The sequence below is a fragment of the Panicum hallii genome, chromosome 4 (genome assembly GCF_002211085.1).
Source record: "Panicum hallii strain FIL2 chromosome 4, PHallii_v3.1, whole genome shotgun sequence".
Lineage (NCBI taxonomy): Eukaryota > Viridiplantae > Streptophyta > Magnoliopsida > Poales > Poaceae > Panicum > Panicum hallii.
Genome location: NC_038045.1, coordinates 48,982,743 through 48,999,391, shown reverse-complemented (window position 1 = coordinate 48,999,391; position 16,649 = coordinate 48,982,743). Strand labels below are relative to the sequence as shown.

The window sequence follows — 16,649 nt, the reverse complement described above, 5'->3', positions numbered from 1 at the left end:
CTGACTCGCTGAACTGGCTAATCCGATGTCTCGCATGCAAGATTTGCGTGGCCAAGGTCCAAAGCATCCGGATGCCATATCCCTTCTCTTGCTTGCCTTGAAATTAGCAAGAGGATTAAGCAACCAAACTAATAGGTCATGCTTTTGGCATGATCCATTAATATTGTTACTTTTTATACTTCATAAGGCATAGTGAAATTACATCAAGGAGACAAGCATAGCACAAATGATTATAACTTCTTGGTAAAAACTTAAAAGTGTCAAAGTTATTACCTTTTACATAACGATATATGCGACGGGAAACTTCGCCATCATGAGATATGAAGTGTAAATAATAACTACACCATCTAATTTATATCTTCTAAAATTTGTGTCAGCCATCCTAAATATAATAACATATTTTATAGACGTATATGATACACGTATGCCATCAAAATGATGTAATTGGTTTCACAACAATTTTAGTCTGAAGGAGAAGGTTACGGCTTGAGTAGATTAGTTTTTCTACTTGATTGTCCATGGATCAGTTTAGGGACAAATTAAAGATGACTCGTCTAACTTGTGTAAGTCAGTAACAGCTCAATGCCTCAACAATGTTGTCTTGTATACCCTTATCCATCCTTTTATCCCCATACTATACACATGTTCATCCTTGTATTTCTGCTCTATACACCCTAGTATCATAATGATACATGATTTGTTTAGTACTGAGCTCGCTCCCACTTTGGGTTGTATCATCATTTACATCATTTTTATTTGCCATGTATGTATGAATTCCTGGAAACACTTCTTGAGTACTTCCACTTTGTACACTCATTATAAGTTCAAACACTTCTCATGTCAAACTTAAATGGTCTAACTGTCTAAGGCTGATTCACGCAATATTCATGCATATATCTTTTATTTGCCTGTTTCAAGGGATCGCATTTGCAAACTAAAGGGAGCTCAGTTAGTTAAGTTTCTCGTTGTTGGAATATGCTCAGTGGAGTCAAGTCAAACACTCAACACGTGATGCTATTATTTTAGTTTATTTAGTCGACGTGCCTATTACAACAAGTAGTCTGATGATTTGATCATTTCTATGATTAATCCTTCGAAAGTGCTAATAAAGAAGTATTTTTATAGGGATATGTGACTGCAAATATCTAGTTAACACATGTACGGTGTAAGATAACATTTTACGTTTTGAAAATAGTAATATAATTTTATACGAGAGATTACTTATCTATTCTATTCTTCCAACACTTCCCAGTGATATAGCTGTACACCGAGCGTGGAGGCCCAGAGAGCATGCACAGCTGCTCTGAGCCTCTGAGGCTCTCTAACCTCCGGGAGTCACCGGACTCGAGCTTCCCCGTTTTAGTTCTGGTCTACCGATTATCCTCGGACCGCCGGTGGCGCCCCCGCCATCTTGCCGCACCGGCCTCGCAACTCAACCTGGGCGTTCGGTTAAATCGAACCGAACCGATCGGTTTCTTACATATAATGGTTAGACTACCATAAAAATTTTACTATAATTGAACCACAGAAACTGTAGATATGAATTAACTACAGAAAAATATATATCTAAAAGTATAATAATTTTTTAATAAATTATATCATATAATATGTTCACTGTATAGATCTACCATGTGAAGTCCAACAAAATTGAATTTTTTTATTTTATAATTTTTGTGATTTACTATGATTTTTTAAAGATTCAGCCATAATAAACTAAAAAATTCAACCTGGGCGTTAGGTATGCAGCTGGGCACAATTTCCTGAATCCCGTTCCTCGAAATACCCGAACGCTGTATCGTGTAGGACATCCTGAAACCCGAAATTGGTTTGGGTAATTCGGGTATACAGCTTTGGTAGCCAAAATACCTGAAAGGAAAGAGTCATTTTTACCTCACTAAACTTTAGCATGAATTCACGTTTCCTCTCTAAACAATAAAATCGTCCGCTGGACTTTTTGGACTTGCGATATTATACCCTGGCTAGTTTTTCTTAGTGGTTTTCCTCTTTTTTAGTTTATTATGGCTGAATCTTTAAAAAAATCATAGTAAATCACAAAAATTATAAAATAAAAAAATTTAATTTTGTTGGACTTCACATGGTAGATCTATACAGTGAACATATTATATGATATAATTTATTAAAAAATTATTGTACTTTTAGATATATATTTTTCTGTAATTAATTTATATCTACAGTTCTGTGGTTCAATTATAGTAAAATTTTTATGGTAGTCTAACCATTATATGTCTGTAGTAAATTTTTTTATACACATTAAATCATATATATTTGAGCAATTAAATTCCAAGCTATATCACAGACTCTTTAGTTTATCAAGCATACATGATCCAATGAGTATGAATTTTTACTACAGCTCACGCACATAATGATTAGACCACCATAAAAATTTCACCATAATTGGACCACGGAAACTGTAGCTATAAAATAATTACAGAAAAAGTATATATTTAAAAGTACAATAAATTTTTTACTAAATTATATCATATCATATGTTCACTGTATAGATCTACTCATGTGGAGTCCAACAAAGTTGAATTTTCCATTTTATGATTTTTTTATGATTTATCTGTAATTTTTTAAAGATTCAGCTAAAATAATCATAAAAGAAAAGGAGAAAAACAACTCAAAGAAACCGACCAGGGATGTCATATGTTCAGTATCGTAAGTTCGAGAAGTTCAGACAAACTGTTTTATTGTCTAGAGAGGAAATGCGAATTCCTCCCAAATGTCCACGAAAGTAAAAAGGACTCTTTCCTACACGAAATACTCGAAATCCTCGTGAGGCCCAATATACCCAAGTAGTCAGGCCCATCTTCCATGCTCCCAGCCCACAAATTTGTTAACCCTACTGCCCAGACCCCAGTCCCCATCAGCCATCTTCCCCGAGACATCGAATCGCCCAGGACCCGCCGCCACCTACCTCCTGGTGCTAGCGCCACCCCGCCGCCCGCGCCTGCACAGCTGCACCCACCTGCTCCGTGGCCGCCGCGCTGACGGCCAGCATGCGACCTCTGCGCCCTCGGCTCGCTCGCGCCCCGCAGCCCCGACCCCCTACCGTCGTGCCGCGTCGCCCAGCGCCAGCCGACCCCTGCTGCCTTGCGCCCACCCCACCGTGCAGTGCCCAACGCACTGCGGCTGCATCAACGGACAGCGGGCCAACCGCCGCATGCTCGCGGCACCAGACCCCGCCGCCGGCTGATGTGCCAACAGGATGTGCGGGTAATCGGGATCACCCAATACCCGAACCCGAAATTCCGGGTGCCCGAATTTTGGAGTTTCTTATTTTTCAGATGAATTTTGGGTAACAATTTTTCAAAATCCGAATTACCCGATCCGAAATTCCCGAATTACCAGAACGCCCAGGCCTACTCGGGTATTTACGAAATTTGGTTATCTAAAAACAGGAACCGATCGGTTCCAAACATTTGTGAGAAAGGAGCATTTCGAGTTCGGGTAATTCGGTTCGGTCCTCGGACGTGAGCGAACTACCCCAGCTACTCGTGAACACATCAAAATCCCAACAAAAATCAAGATGAACTAAGCACAAATCATTACAAATGAACACGAACAAAGCACAAATGGCAGGAATAAGGTCACGAACTGAACCGTCTATTTACAGATCGAACAAACACAATAAAAAATTCACACAAATCACAACCAAAATCCTAGGAATCAGAACAAAAATATCTATCCTCATCGGATGGAGAAGCCACATAGATGAGCCCTGCCGGCTCGTCGGTGTTGCCTGCACCGGATCCGTCGGTCAGGGTGTCGGAGGGTGGCGCGGCAGGTCCGCCGCTCCAGCCCAGTGCCAGGTTGTCGGTGCCCGCAGCCGCCCAGGCGCCCAGACCCCGTCGCCGAAGGGAGCTGCGCGGCCCGCTGGTCATTCCTTGGCGGCTTGGCGCAGGGGATGGAGACGCCAGCGCCATGAGAGAGGATGGAGACGTGGGAGCTCGTGGTCGTGGTGGCAACGGAGAGAGGGTTTAGGCGATGAACGAGTGGGGGCGGCGAAAAGTTTGGGTGGCAGCAGCTTGTAAGTAGGGGTAGGCAGAGAGAGGGTGGAGGTGATCGGGAAAGGATGGGGATTGGGGAGGGAATGAACTGGAGAGTGGAGGCCGATAGTTAGACTTTGCTGTGTATAAATAGGCTAGGTTGCAACTAATATTAGATCTTATGCCTCCTGTCTCAGTTTGGTTTACTCAATTCTTTTCGATTACTTGAGAGTTAAAACCGACTGACCGAAATTATTTTGGTTAGTAAAAATTTGGGACCAAACTAATAACCGATTTTCTCGTTTCAGGTAATTAATTCGGTTCTCCCGTATTTTAGTTGAGTTCTCGATCATCGGTTATTTATGCTCAAACTGACTCACAGCCCGTCTCCACCGTTGGTCTTTCCTGTCTTCTCCTCCCCATCTTCTAAGACCGCCGGTGGCTACTGGTTTCTAAAGTCCGTCGCCACGGCCCGGGGAGGAAGATGAACAAGAATTTTCTGGGACGTTGCTGAGTTTCACACTTTCACTCGCGCGCGATGAATAGCCGGACCCCCGCATCCGTCCAGTGCGGTAGCGTACCCCGCGCGCATCCCCGGCTGAGAGGCGTGGCCCCCAAGGCCCAAGTCACCAAACGATGCGGCAACGCCCCTCTTCGGGTCGCTTGACATGGAAAAAAAGCGAACAAACAGTACTCCCCTTTCAATAAAATGGTCGTGCGGTCTTGCTCCCCTTCTTCGTGGTCGTCGGCCGGAGCAGCCGTATCCGCGCGCGCCTTCGCGAACCCCCCTCCACCCCGCTCCACCTCCCCGCCGTCCAGGCCCACCCGCAGGGCCATGGACTCCGCCGCCGGCGCCGGCCGCCGCCGCGTCCGCATCGCTGTCGTCGGCGACGTGGTATCCTCTCTCTCTGTGAAGTCTGAACATCACTCTCTTCCTTGAGGTAGGGGACGCCAGCCATGTGTGCGGGTGCTGCATTTTGCGATTCCATGTTAGTTTACAGGGTCACGGGTTTAGTGACAATGAGGTTTGGGAGGATTCGGGAGCTGGGGCAAGAAGGCTAGAGAGGATTTGGAACTGGGGTTTCTGTACATTGAGACTTCATTGCTGCGGTTTGACCTGGTGATTGGATGATGCGTTCGTAGCGTTCGGTGATGGGTGCAGGACTCGGGGAGGCATTTGATTTCCAGAATTGCAGTTTTAGAATGCTAGAAAGCGGGGAATGGTCCATCTGGGCCAATGGGGCAGAAATTACTTGAGTTGTGTTTTCCCCAAACTTGAGCATAGGCACACACACAGTCCCAGGCGGTATATATCGATTCCATGTTCTGCTGAAACACCGTGGAAAGTTGTTAGTCACTTGGATTCCTGTTATGGATATGATTTATGATTGAATGGCTTACTTTTGTGGCACAGTTATATCACCAATTATAATAGTAACAAAATAACTCATGTAAGTAGCATTTATACTTCTGGGCTAAAAAATCATGTGATTATATCTCTAATCATGTGCTGTGCTAATTGCTTTTATGTCTTGAACCTCACAGCACAATGACTGGGCCCTTGAGGAAGATTCAAAAGCTCTACAATTTCTTCAGGTACTTCATATTTTGCTTTCTGCTAAACTACTCTATTGTATAATTTCGTTGTGCTGTATACATTTCAAATGTAGCTTCTCTCTAGTTCGAATATGTGCTATTGTTTAGAATGTGTGTTCTATTGGGCTCCATATGCTTGCCATGCACTTGCAATTGATCCTCACAGCGACATTAGAATTTGACAGAAAATATTTGTACGAAAAGCACTCTATGTAATATTTTGTTTTTCTCAGAAGTTCTAACTTGCTCTCTCTGTGAAACGCAGCCGGATTTGGTACTTTTTACAGGTATGCCCCTTTCCATATTTTCTGTACTTCATGTTCTCATTAGTTATTTTGTGAAATAGTACTTTGATTCTTGTTGTTTGTCATCTTCTTTTTCCTTCACTCCATCTATGCAGGTGACTATGGTAATGAGAATGTTGAACTTGTCGAAAGCATTGCAGACCTTCAGCTACCAAAGGCAACAATTCTTGGCAATCACGATTGCTGGCACACATATCAATTCTCAGAGAAGTAAGAATCATATTTTTGTCTAGCAAGGAGAAATTACAAAAATAATTCCATTAATATTTCTTTTTGTGTCATCGTGTACTTGGTTGGCATTCAGGAAGGTAGATCGTGTTCGGCTTCAGCTTGCAAGGTTAGATATTCCTTCTTTACGCAATAAGTTCTTGTGTTTATTGCAATATGTTGCTATTGCATCAGTATGGCACTGAAGGAAATTTTTGTTGAAGTAAATGTCCAATAAATGCACCTTGCAGATTATATAATTGCTGTTATGCTTTCAGCTGTCTCACATTTTACAATTTCAGCTTTGTTTCTTAATAATTTCATGATTTATTTTCTCCTTCCTATTTAGATGAACAAAATTGGCATAATATTGAACCCAATAGTCACTGCACTAGACTTCTAGGACAAGTGAAAAGATGATTCTTTATCTAACTAGTTGATGGTACTCAACCAGGTTATAACCATGTAGAAATAGAATAATTCTAGGTGTCAGTTTTATTCACTCTTCACTAGACTATTGTACTCTGTGAGCTGGAAAATGATCAATAGTACTAATATTTTCTTTCCACTTTCTTGTTACTATCAGCCTTGGTGAGCAGCATGTTGGGTACAAATGTTTGGATTTTCCAACAATAAAGCTGAGCGTTGTTGGTGGGCGACCGTTTTCCTGCGGAGGTGATAGGCTATTTAGACCAAAGCTTCTATCAAAATGGTCGGTACGAGACATATATAACTAATATAAATGTGTTTGTAATTTTTTTGTTTGGTACTATGATGTTTCTTTGTCATTTTCTTGGATTTAGTTTGAGAGAATTTTTCTTTTTTATATTCTGGGAACCATGGACTGTTGGAGCTACTTCCTCACCAACTGCATTTCATGCATGCAATTACTCCCATTTCCATGTGCCGGCTGCGTGTCCCAACACATGTAGATCTCTTGCACACATTTGTCGATAGAATTGGCTAAATGAATAATAGTAGCTGAACTGTTGGAGCAAAATTAGAGTGGCTAACAACCAAGAATGAGAAACTTAACTGTTTCTTGTATTATTTTGAAAATTTCTATCCAAGTTCCAGATCTAGATTCCTGATGGTTACTGGGCACTGTCTGGAAACCAAAATAAATTCTGGACCAGGTTTTCAAGGAAACAGGAATTGGCCCCTTGATTTAATATTTGGATTGGTGAAATTCCTGGTTATATCACTACTTGGTTGGTTTCTTATCATGTGCTTTTGCTAGGCAGTAAAATTACAACTGGAATGGGTGGGAGGAAGCTGTGTAGAATGGTGATGCCTGTTCAATTGATTTCGCTCTTGTCCATCACTGTTCTGGACATTGGTCTTTTGAAGGCATATCTTATGTAATTAGAAGGATGGCTACCGATGACTACATGTGCACAGTAATTCACCATCCACTTGATTTTGGTTGTGGAGCTAGCTTATTTTGTTCTTATTCATAAAACACTAACTATGATTAACACAACCCAACCCCCAATAGTTACCATTTATTCCCGAATTACTCTTCACTTTTGTCCATGATGGTAAGGCCAAAAAGTAGACTACAATAGGAAGTTTGCAGCTCTAGATAAATTGACTAGTATTGGTAATGCTGCAACCAGTACAGGTAGCTCTTTGGAAAATTTATGTCTATGCCTGATTTAATTGCCACTGCCTTTTGCATAATTACTCCTCAGAAAATATAGTCTCACTTCATAAATAAATGTAACACGCTATTCTTGCTCCTCTTTTCTTTAGGAACTTTAGCCCTTATTGATGTATGTACTTATCCGTTGTCACTATTGACCACCTATTGTTGTCAAAATCACCATGTAGGTATGGTGTCAATGACATGGCTGGAAGTGCAAAGAAGATCTACGACGCTGCTGCAGGTTCACCAGAGGGGCATTCTGTTGTACTGCTTGCACATAATGGGCCAACAGGTCGCCAAACATTCGATTGAGCAAACTTCATAGATAGTTCATGAAACACATGATCAAAATGTTTAAGTCTTAAGTCTTAACATACTCATGGAAAATTATCTTTACGCACTTTGCAGGTCTAGGTTCAAGAATGGATGATATCTGTGGGCGGGATTGGGTACCCGGTGCTGGTGACCATGGTGATCCAGGTCTGATGTTCATGATTATACTTCCCCTCAAGCTACCCTTACCTCAGGTTCAAAGAGTTGCTTCATATGGCCTGCTTGAACAAACCCTCTGCAGATCTCGAGCGAGCCATCACCGATCTGCAAAGGGAAACCGGAGTTTCCATCCCGCTGGTCGTGTTCGGGCACATGCACAAGAGCCTAGCCTATGGGAGAGGCCTGAGGAAGATGATCGCCCTTGGAGCCAACCACACCATATACCTGAATGGAGCGGTTGTGCCCAGGGTGAGATACGCACAAGCGACTCCCAGCTTGGAGCAAAATCAACCAGAAGGATCGGTGTCGGCAGCTCCAACCTCCCGCGCCTTCACCATCGCCGATCTCTCAGAAGGGCGCGTCGAGAAGATCTCCGAGGTCTGGGTGCTGGTGAGCGGCGCCAGGGCTGAGCTCGAGGAGGAGATCGTCTTGTATGAGCATCCGCAAGAGCATATTTGAGATGTTGCCTGACGAATATGCAACCTTTGTGAATACTTACTGTAGATGTGCAGGGGGTGAAGCTGAAGTTGCCTAAGAGTATGTTTGGCATGGCTCTAGCTTTGAGATCCAAGGCTCTAGCTCTGATATCCATACTGAGCTGAAGTTTGTAAAATAGATTAAAATATTTTATATTTTATTTTAAATCTAAAATAAAAGTATAATGATTCAGTAAAAGGTCCTTGATTTATTTATTATCAAGCTCAAAGAATTTCTGGAGTTGTGGGTATGAGGAGCTTTAAGAATTCTATAAATTTTCAGGAGTTGGAACCATGCTAAACACGCCCTAATGAGTATTACAAACTGCCTTGTACCAATTCAAAGCAGCACTGAATCACTTATATCATATGGCCTGTTACCGTGTAACGTGCTTGTTTTCGTTCACGATCTCTGGTGCGTCGTCTATTTCTGGGATTTACAGATTGACTGGAAGAGAGAAACCTTCTGAAGAGAAACATGTTCCTCCATTCAAAGGACAAGAATTCAAGAGCGCGTGAGCGAGACAAATCTCAGACCAACCGCTCCGAGCCTCTTTGCCAATTGCGAGGAGCCCAAAGACGTGAGGAGAATTCCACCCAGCGACTTTCTTGCTGCTATCCCGGCTGCCGTTTTGGACGACTCGTCGCGTGTCCGCATACGCTCCTCTTCCCTTCCTCGGTTTCGTAGGCCGGAGCCCCACCCCCGCTACCCGCTTCTCTGCCTGCGCCTGGGCACGGGCACCTGACGCGGCGCGGCGGCCCCCCGAACCCGGGCTGGTTTTGCCGGCCGATCGGCCCGCCCGCGCCGACCACCGCGTCGGCCGCCGCGCCTCCTCTCCTCGCCGAGATCACCTGAAAAGGCAAGCGAGGCCAGCCCGAACCCCCCGAAAAAAAGAGGGGCCATTTTGTCTTGGTAGGATCGCAGCCTGCCCGCTCGCGCCCGGTCGCTCTCGCCCCCAGCCACCTTCCTCCCCCTTCCTCCGCTGTCTCCCCGATTTCTCCTCCGATTCCTTCGCCGGCTCGTTTTTTTTTCCCTGGCAATTTCGTTGCGCGGGCAATCGCAGCCGGCTCCTGGGGCAGCAGCTACAGGCCAGGCATCTCTTCGAGAAGAGGCCTCGCCCGCCGCCTCCCGGCCCCTCCCCGCGGGTGCGTGGAGCGGAGATCCATCCGGACTTGGATCAGCCTCGCCTCCTGGTAAGCTGCCCCTGCGTGCTTGGATGGATTCCGGAGTCTAGACACTAGTGATTGGAACAACCAAGCCAAATCCTTTCTTTCGCTCGGTTCAAGCTAGTTACGGATTTGCCTGTTGCGTGGTTCCGTACTAATCTAACCCAGCCATCCATGTTTGGACTAGGTTCTCTGTTTGGAGGATTAATAATCTGTTGACACTTAACAATTGAACTTGGCACCAAGGGTGATGGTGCAGTTTGGTTTCCAATAAAAACTGGTGGTTCAATATCACCCAACTGTGATCTCGCGGTGGGTTTCGCGTGTCCTAACTTGCCTTATAATTGCAGATAACAGGTAGTAAATGGGTTGGCTGACGAAGTTTTTTAGAGGCTCAACCCACAATATCTCGGAAGGGCAGTATCACAGCAGGCCTGCAGAAGAGACAGCATGGAATGAACCCTCGAGCTCTCCTGTTGTGACTGTAAGAACCTGATGCAATACGTTTCCCACCTTTACTACTTTATATAAGAATCTTTATGCCCTTGGTGCTTCCTAATCTAGTTCAGGATAAAAGGAGGCCATTCTGTTTATCTAGTGTAGTCAAAGGAGATGTATTTGACATGACCTCCAAAAGAACTTGCCCTGTTCCTGTTATCAGGAAAAAAGCTCTGATTGTATATAATGCAGAGTTTTGTACCTCAGTTACTTGAGAGAACAGCATTTTTTGTGGCTTGTCAATCAAAATTTTCCTTTTATAGATACTGATCTAGGGAAATGTATTGAGACTGCTAACATAAAAGCAGAATTTCCCTTATTATTATTTGTGGTTGTGGCTATACATTGATGCTTCAATCAATGTGTACATATACATCGGCCAATTTACGTGCAACTACAACCTTCTATTAAGGTTTCAGTTGGCACCAATCGCTTCCAAAAATAAATATATGTGGCTTATACACCTTTATCATAAGCTTCTTAGAAAGAAAGTATGATTTTATTGATATGTCAATGATCAAATATTCACATGCAATGTAGGACTTCCTTTCAGATTTTAACAATGAGGATATTGACCGTGCTATAGCGCTCTCTCTATCAGAAGAGGAACAAAGAAAGGCAAAGGCAATAGGTTAGTATGCTTTCTATTCCTCCTGCTCCTCAAGTGTTCATTGTCCAAAAGAAGGTTAAAACTCTTGCCAGCTGTTCCTTTTATTGTTGCTAATTTATGCCATGACACTCATCCAGGCTCTTATTATTTTAGAGAAGTGCCTGTGATTTATGTTTACCTATGCCATGAAATTTGTCAAGGTACTTGGTGTTTTAGGGAGGTGCCTTCTCTCATATTAACTGTTATTGCATTTTTAGGAAAACATGAAGCTAGTCCACTGCATATGATAATAGTACTCTCAGGGGGGGTATTTGTTTTAAGATAGTTAATTTCTTCCTGTTCATTTTTGTGACCTGGTCTAATGTTGATGGAGAAACTCGTTTTTCTTTTCCATTTTTAAGTGGAATTAGTTTGTTCTAGATTTCTGTGGAATTATTATGTAATCGAGAACATCAAAGCACAAAAAGATCCATCCAATTGAAACAAGGAATTATCATGTAGTTAATTCTTTTTCTTGGCAACCTTCCTCTGCAAGTCTGCATCTATGTGTTTACTTCTGACGATGGGTTCAAGAATGTTTTCTCCAATTTCTATGGTTAGATATAACAATTGATTTGCTGAATATTTCTTTGGATTGCATCCCTGAAGTGAGTATTACATAGAAGTGTATGGCATATTGGCATTTAAAGCTTTCTTTGAGCTACTTTAACTCAATGTACTCTATGTCTCTGACGCTGTTACAAAATTTCTGATGAATTCATGCAGTTAATGTGTGTCACTCTCTGGTTTAATTTGTTTTTGCCTTCTAGACAAGGATACACATTTGGAGGAAGATGAGCTACTTGCAAGAGCTATCCAGGAAAGTCTGAATATTGAATCACCCCCTCGCAGAAATGGCGGCAATACATATCATCTGCCTCGTGAACCTGGCACCACTAATGGTGGCAATACATATCAACCACCTCGTGAAAATGGCACTGCCAATGGTGGCAATGCATATCAACCATTACCATTTATGTTCTCATCTGGATTCAGGTTCATTTCAACTTGGTTACTTTACTATGTTGAGTTTTGTGTGGATATGCTGATTTGAGCTGATGTTTATGAACTAGCAAATAAGCATATAAATGAACTGATATTATAGTTCACCAGAAAGGAAGTACAATAAATGAAATCATGAACCATATAGGCTGCATATTTTTGCATCTTATTTGTTCTATCAGGATCACTGGCACGTTGTCTTCTCCTGAGCATTCGAGGAAAAACTGGCATGTTGTCTTAGATCATTCATTCCCTCAATACCACACTCTGTTTAATGGATTTGCAAAAATTACCAATCGCAATGAAAGGTGCAATCATTTTGTGTCAAGAAGAAGATAGGCATAAAAATTAAAGCTAAAGAGGAATGAAAACTGGATGGTGGGGGTGTCCACCCACACTTCCCATCAATCTTATAGTGCATGTGGCTTGTAGTTGTGGGTATCTTGTATATAAGGTTGAAGCACGTCACGTCCTGAAGGATGTGCTTTTCTTAAACAGAAGTGCGTTGAATATGTGAATTTCCCAAGTCCTCTAAAGAACAAGGAATTGTAGATATGTAAATTTTCCAATGATGCCAGGAACAAGAAATTGTGCACAATCTGTTGCTTCGATTGTAACAAGGAAGATGCTGTAATGAGCTAGCTATTTTCAATTGTAACAAGGAAGATGCTTTAATGCTCTATAACATACTAGGCTGATTGGCATGGAAGATATCATTCTGACCCTTTTTTCTCTCTTAACTATTTTTTAATGTGAAAGTGTAATTTTCTGCAGGGCATGCGCAGGATGTCACAGAGAGATTGGTCACGGTCGTTTTCTCAGTTGCATGGGGGCTGTTTGGCATCCAGAATGTTTTCGTTGCCATGCCTGTAGTCAACCGATCTATGACTATGAGGTAACTTCTTTGTTAACCTTTTGAGCAACTGCTTTAATATACTGACCTTAAAACACTATGCTGCAGTTCTCCATGTCGGGGAATCATCCATACCATAAAACTTGCTACAAAGAGCAGTTTCACCCCAAATGTGATGTCTGCAAACAATTTGTAAGAATTACCTCATTACTTTGATCTTATCTTTTTGCGTTTGAAGTTTGTTTTCGTTGTACATTTTACACATCTCTTTGTGTTAAGGAATAATACATGAAATCTGCCTCCAAAGTCCTGGAGAACATACTTTCTCTACATTCTCAATGATTGCCATATTTGTTTTTGTTAATATCTGACTATTTGATTGGTTTCATCGTATTTCTTGTTGCAACTATGGAATGAAGCTTGTAATTAGCTGCACATTTTAGTTAGCTGATTGTTTATGTTCTTAGTATAAAGTTGTTTTGTGTTGACAGGTGACTTCTATTTTTGGTTTTCATATGCACCATCTTACAGTTCCTTCTTTCAGATTCCTACAAATATGAATGGCCTTATTGAATATAGGGCACATCCTTTCTGGCTACAAAAATACTGCCCTTCACATGAAGTGGATGGTACTCCAAGGTGCTGTAGTTGTGAAAGAATGGAGGTATGTTCAGTTACAATGTTCTGCTTTTGTTATTTATAAGTGTTGTGGCCATACTTCATGGTTAGATAAGGCACTTTGTGTGAAATTTGGATCAGTTCATTCCAACATGGTTCATTTACTTATCAGCCAAGGGAATCAAGATATGTATTGCTGGATGATGGTCGAAAGCTCTGCCTGGAGTGCCTTGATTCTGCAGTGATGGATACAAGCGAGTGTCAACCTCTGTATCTTGAAATCCAGGAATTTTACGAAGGTCTGAATATGAAAGTGGAACAGCAGGTTCCTCTGCTTCTGGTAGAGAGACAGGCTTTAAATGAAGCTATGGAAGGAGAGAAGGCTGTATGTTTACCATGCTCAAAATCTAAATTTCCTTTTCTCCCCCTTTGTACTGTTGTAACTATTTTGTTTCTGTGGATACCAGGGTCACCATCATCTTCCAGAAACAAGAGGACTGTGCTTATCAGAAGAACAGACTGTTAGCACGGTGAGAGTTGTTCCAAACACCAATAGGATTATTGTTTCCTCATTTAAGTCATGTTCTACTCTACTCCTGTTGTTCTGCTGGGTACTGAATGGGGATGTTTTCAGATACTGAGGAGACCAAGAATGGCTGGAAACAAAATCATGGAAATGATAACAGAGCCATATAGGCTGACAAGGCGATGTGAAGTGACTGCAATTCTCATTCTGTATGGTCTCCCAAGGTGAAACATCAACCTTTTGTTTTGTAATGTCACAATCAGCAGCACCTGAACAAAATAATAATAGTATCAGACGACTATGTCAGAAAAGTAGTTTGCTTTCAGTTTCTTCAGAATATTGTTCCTTGCATGAGCCAAAAAATGGTTGCATAGAATTGGGGTTCTGGACTGAACTGACAGCAGAGTTCATGAGGAAAACAGTTTGCCAATGTCCATCGTCACAGTATCTTCTCCTGTGTTATATGAAAAATACTTTGTTGTTTAGTTTGGTTCTACATTGTTGACTTTATGTCTTTATTTGTATGGATTTTTACGATATTTTGTTCTTGCAGGTTGTTGACGGGTTCAATTTTAGCTCATGAGATGATGCATGCATGGTTGCGACTTAGAGGTGAGACCTAGTTCTTGTGCTCTTTCCCAGAACAAAAGCAATGAGACCTACTATGAGTTGACACATAGCAACTGAACTATCCTTTTAGTTCTAGGCAGGTAAGCACATTACGTTGTTTCCAAGACTGGAAAAGTTTTTATTAGCCAACGCTGGCGAACTGAGTGGGTGCTGCCATGTAATTTGTTTGTGCTCAATTTTAGATGTCAAAGATCAGAATGACTAGAAATAACAACAGTCAAGGCTAATTTCTCCGTGAAAAAAAGTTGCATTCACGTGGCAGTTTGCACCCAGTTGCCTTAATCATTTGCCTACATATCCTATTATCCTGTCTCCTTGAAACTGTTACGTAGACATTTTGTGCTAATGAACATGACATCACAGGATACCGGACACTGAGTCCAGACGTAGAAGAGGGCATCTGCCAAGTCCTTGCTCACATGTGGATAGAGTCAGAGATCATGGCAGGATCAGGCAGCAGTGCTGCATCATCGTCCTCGGGCTCTTCGACGTCCAGATCATCCAAGAAGGGGGGACGGTCTCAGTTTGAGCGGAAACTTGGGGATTTTTTCAAGCATCAGATTGAGACGGACACATCCATGGCCTACGGAGAGGGTTTCAGAGCCGGGAACCGGGCCGTCATGCAGTACGGCCTGAAGCGCACCCTCGAGCATATCCGGCTGACAGGGACCTACCCATTTTGAACCGGCATGGATGGATTCAGATTTTCGCGAGAAGCTTACATCACCACATACATGATTGTCATTCGGAGTTCCTTTACAGCCAAAGAAATCAACTGTACAAACATTCTTTCCGGAATCCAGATACATCTTGGAAGGGCTAACTGAAGCATTGGATGAGCCGAGATCACCAGCCTGACCAACCATTTTGTATTGTACTGTAACCAAACTCTGGAAACGAAAACAATGGTAAATCTGTTATATGGCGGTGTGAATTCCAATAAGAAAAATACTGTAGTTAGTTCCTCACTGATGAACGTATCTTTAACAGTTTGCCGCATTACTCAGTTTTTTCCCCCATGGGCTCTTCTATCTAAAAAAAAAGAGTAAAAACGTGGCCATCTTGCCCCTCCCACCGAATCCTTCACGTTTGCGGATCCAAACAGCAGGCAGTGCACCCGATGCAGACGGGCCTCTGCCCCGTGCTGATTCGGCAGAACAGTAGAAAATCCCAGCAATCTCGCCGGCCTCGGCCCGGTACACCGTGCGAACAGTGAGTTCAGTGCAGGTGCAGCACACGGCTTCTGCCTCTCCTCTCGTGGGCACCTACCCATCCCCCCCATTGGTACATGCCCATTGCCGCGGCCGAATCGGCGGTGCTCCGCCCCGACCAAAATCGTCCGCGCCCGCCGCTACAGTGCCGCTACGCGCCAGGATCTCAGGGCACGGTACCTGGCCGGTGCTACGCCCGGTAGGATCTAGTGGCGTGGATGCGGTGGCCTCAGCTTCCACGATCAGTGCTGGTACAGCGAGGTGAGCGACCGAGCGAGTGCCGGCCGGAATGTGTCCTGCAGTGATGAAGCTACGGTGGATGGGGATGGATTCGTGGCATTTACAGCGTCAGCTCGTACTTGTACACCGAGAGAGACCTTCAAGATCGATCCGGATCTGCAGGCCGGGGAGCAGGCGATCCGATGCCACAAAGCCTCGCTCCAGCGGCTTCGATTCCCGTTTCTAGCCGAGAATTCAGCTGCTGCTGCGGTGTTGCTTTGGAACTCGGGAGATGCAGCGGCGTGGTGCTGCCGGCAAGCTCTCCGCCGCGGCCGGGAACGCCTCGATCGCGCGCGTCGTCGTCGACCGGGCAGCGCATCTATGAGTTCCCTCCTCGACGGGGGGAGCCGGTGAACCCGGGCCGGGACATGCGTTGCAGGCGTCGCGTAGCGCTAGGTGAGCCAGGCCGCAGCGTGGCAGCGTCTCAGGCTCTGCTTCCTCTCGGCAGCCTGGGCAGGGATGGGGATGGGATGGCGCTGGCG

The 16,649-nt window shown here is 43.5% G+C and overlaps 2 protein-coding genes across 2 annotated transcripts; both read left to right on the top strand.

The window, feature by feature from the left end:
* The first annotated feature begins 4,683 nt into the window (after positions 1-4,683).
* LOC112889260 lies at positions 4,684-8,950 on the top strand. The gene is made up of 9 exons (XM_025955803.1): positions 4,684-4,905; positions 5,556-5,606; positions 5,872-5,893; positions 6,007-6,121; positions 6,216-6,248; positions 6,705-6,830; positions 7,952-8,058; positions 8,175-8,246; positions 8,341-8,950. Exons 1-9 carry the CDS (start codon positions 4,720-4,722, stop codon positions 8,715-8,717), a joined length of 1,089 nt encoding a protein of 362 aa, XP_025811588.1. The 5' UTR covers positions 4,684-4,719; the 3' UTR covers positions 8,718-8,950.
* Positions 8,951-9,379: 429 nt separating this feature from the next.
* Positions 9,380-15,647, top strand: LOC112889258 (protein DA1-related 1-like). Its single transcript, XM_025955802.1, has 12 exons — positions 9,380-9,928; positions 10,252-10,385; positions 10,940-11,030; positions 11,819-12,044; positions 12,825-12,945; positions 13,012-13,095; positions 13,448-13,567; positions 13,694-13,906; positions 13,989-14,051; positions 14,156-14,271; positions 14,601-14,659; positions 15,041-15,647. Exons 2-12 carry the CDS (start codon positions 10,266-10,268, stop codon positions 15,358-15,360), a joined length of 1,533 nt encoding a protein of 510 aa, XP_025811587.1. The 5' UTR covers positions 9,380-9,928; positions 10,252-10,265; the 3' UTR covers positions 15,361-15,647.
* Positions 15,648-16,649: the final 1,002 nt, after the last annotated feature.

What these genes read in the sequence shown, in the direction of transcription:
- LOC112889260 (XM_025955803.1), top strand. Translation starts at nt 4,720, where the DNA reads ATGGTCGTGCGGTCTTGCTCCCCTTCTTCGTGGTCGTCGGCCGGAGCA. An exon ending in CCAAAGCTTCTATCAAAATG is followed by an intron (nt 6,831 to 7,951) that starts GTCGGTACGAGA and finishes ATCACCATGTAG; the next exon opens with GTATGGTGTCAATGACATGG. An exon ending in TGGTGACCATGGTGATCCAG is followed by an intron (nt 8,247 to 8,340) that starts GTCTGATGTTCA and finishes AACCCTCTGCAG; the next exon opens with ATCTCGAGCGAGCCATCACC.
- LOC112889258 (XM_025955802.1), top strand. Translation starts at nt 10,266, where the DNA reads ATGGGTTGGCTGACGAAGTTTTTTAGAGGCTCAACCCACAATATCTCG. An exon ending in GTGATGTCTGCAAACAATTT is followed by an intron (nt 13,096 to 13,447) that starts GTAAGAATTACC and finishes TCCTTCTTTCAG; the next exon opens with ATTCCTACAAATATGAATGG. An exon ending in TGCATGGTTGCGACTTAGAG is followed by an intron (nt 14,660 to 15,040) that starts GTGAGACCTAGT and finishes ATGACATCACAG; the next exon opens with GATACCGGACACTGAGTCCA.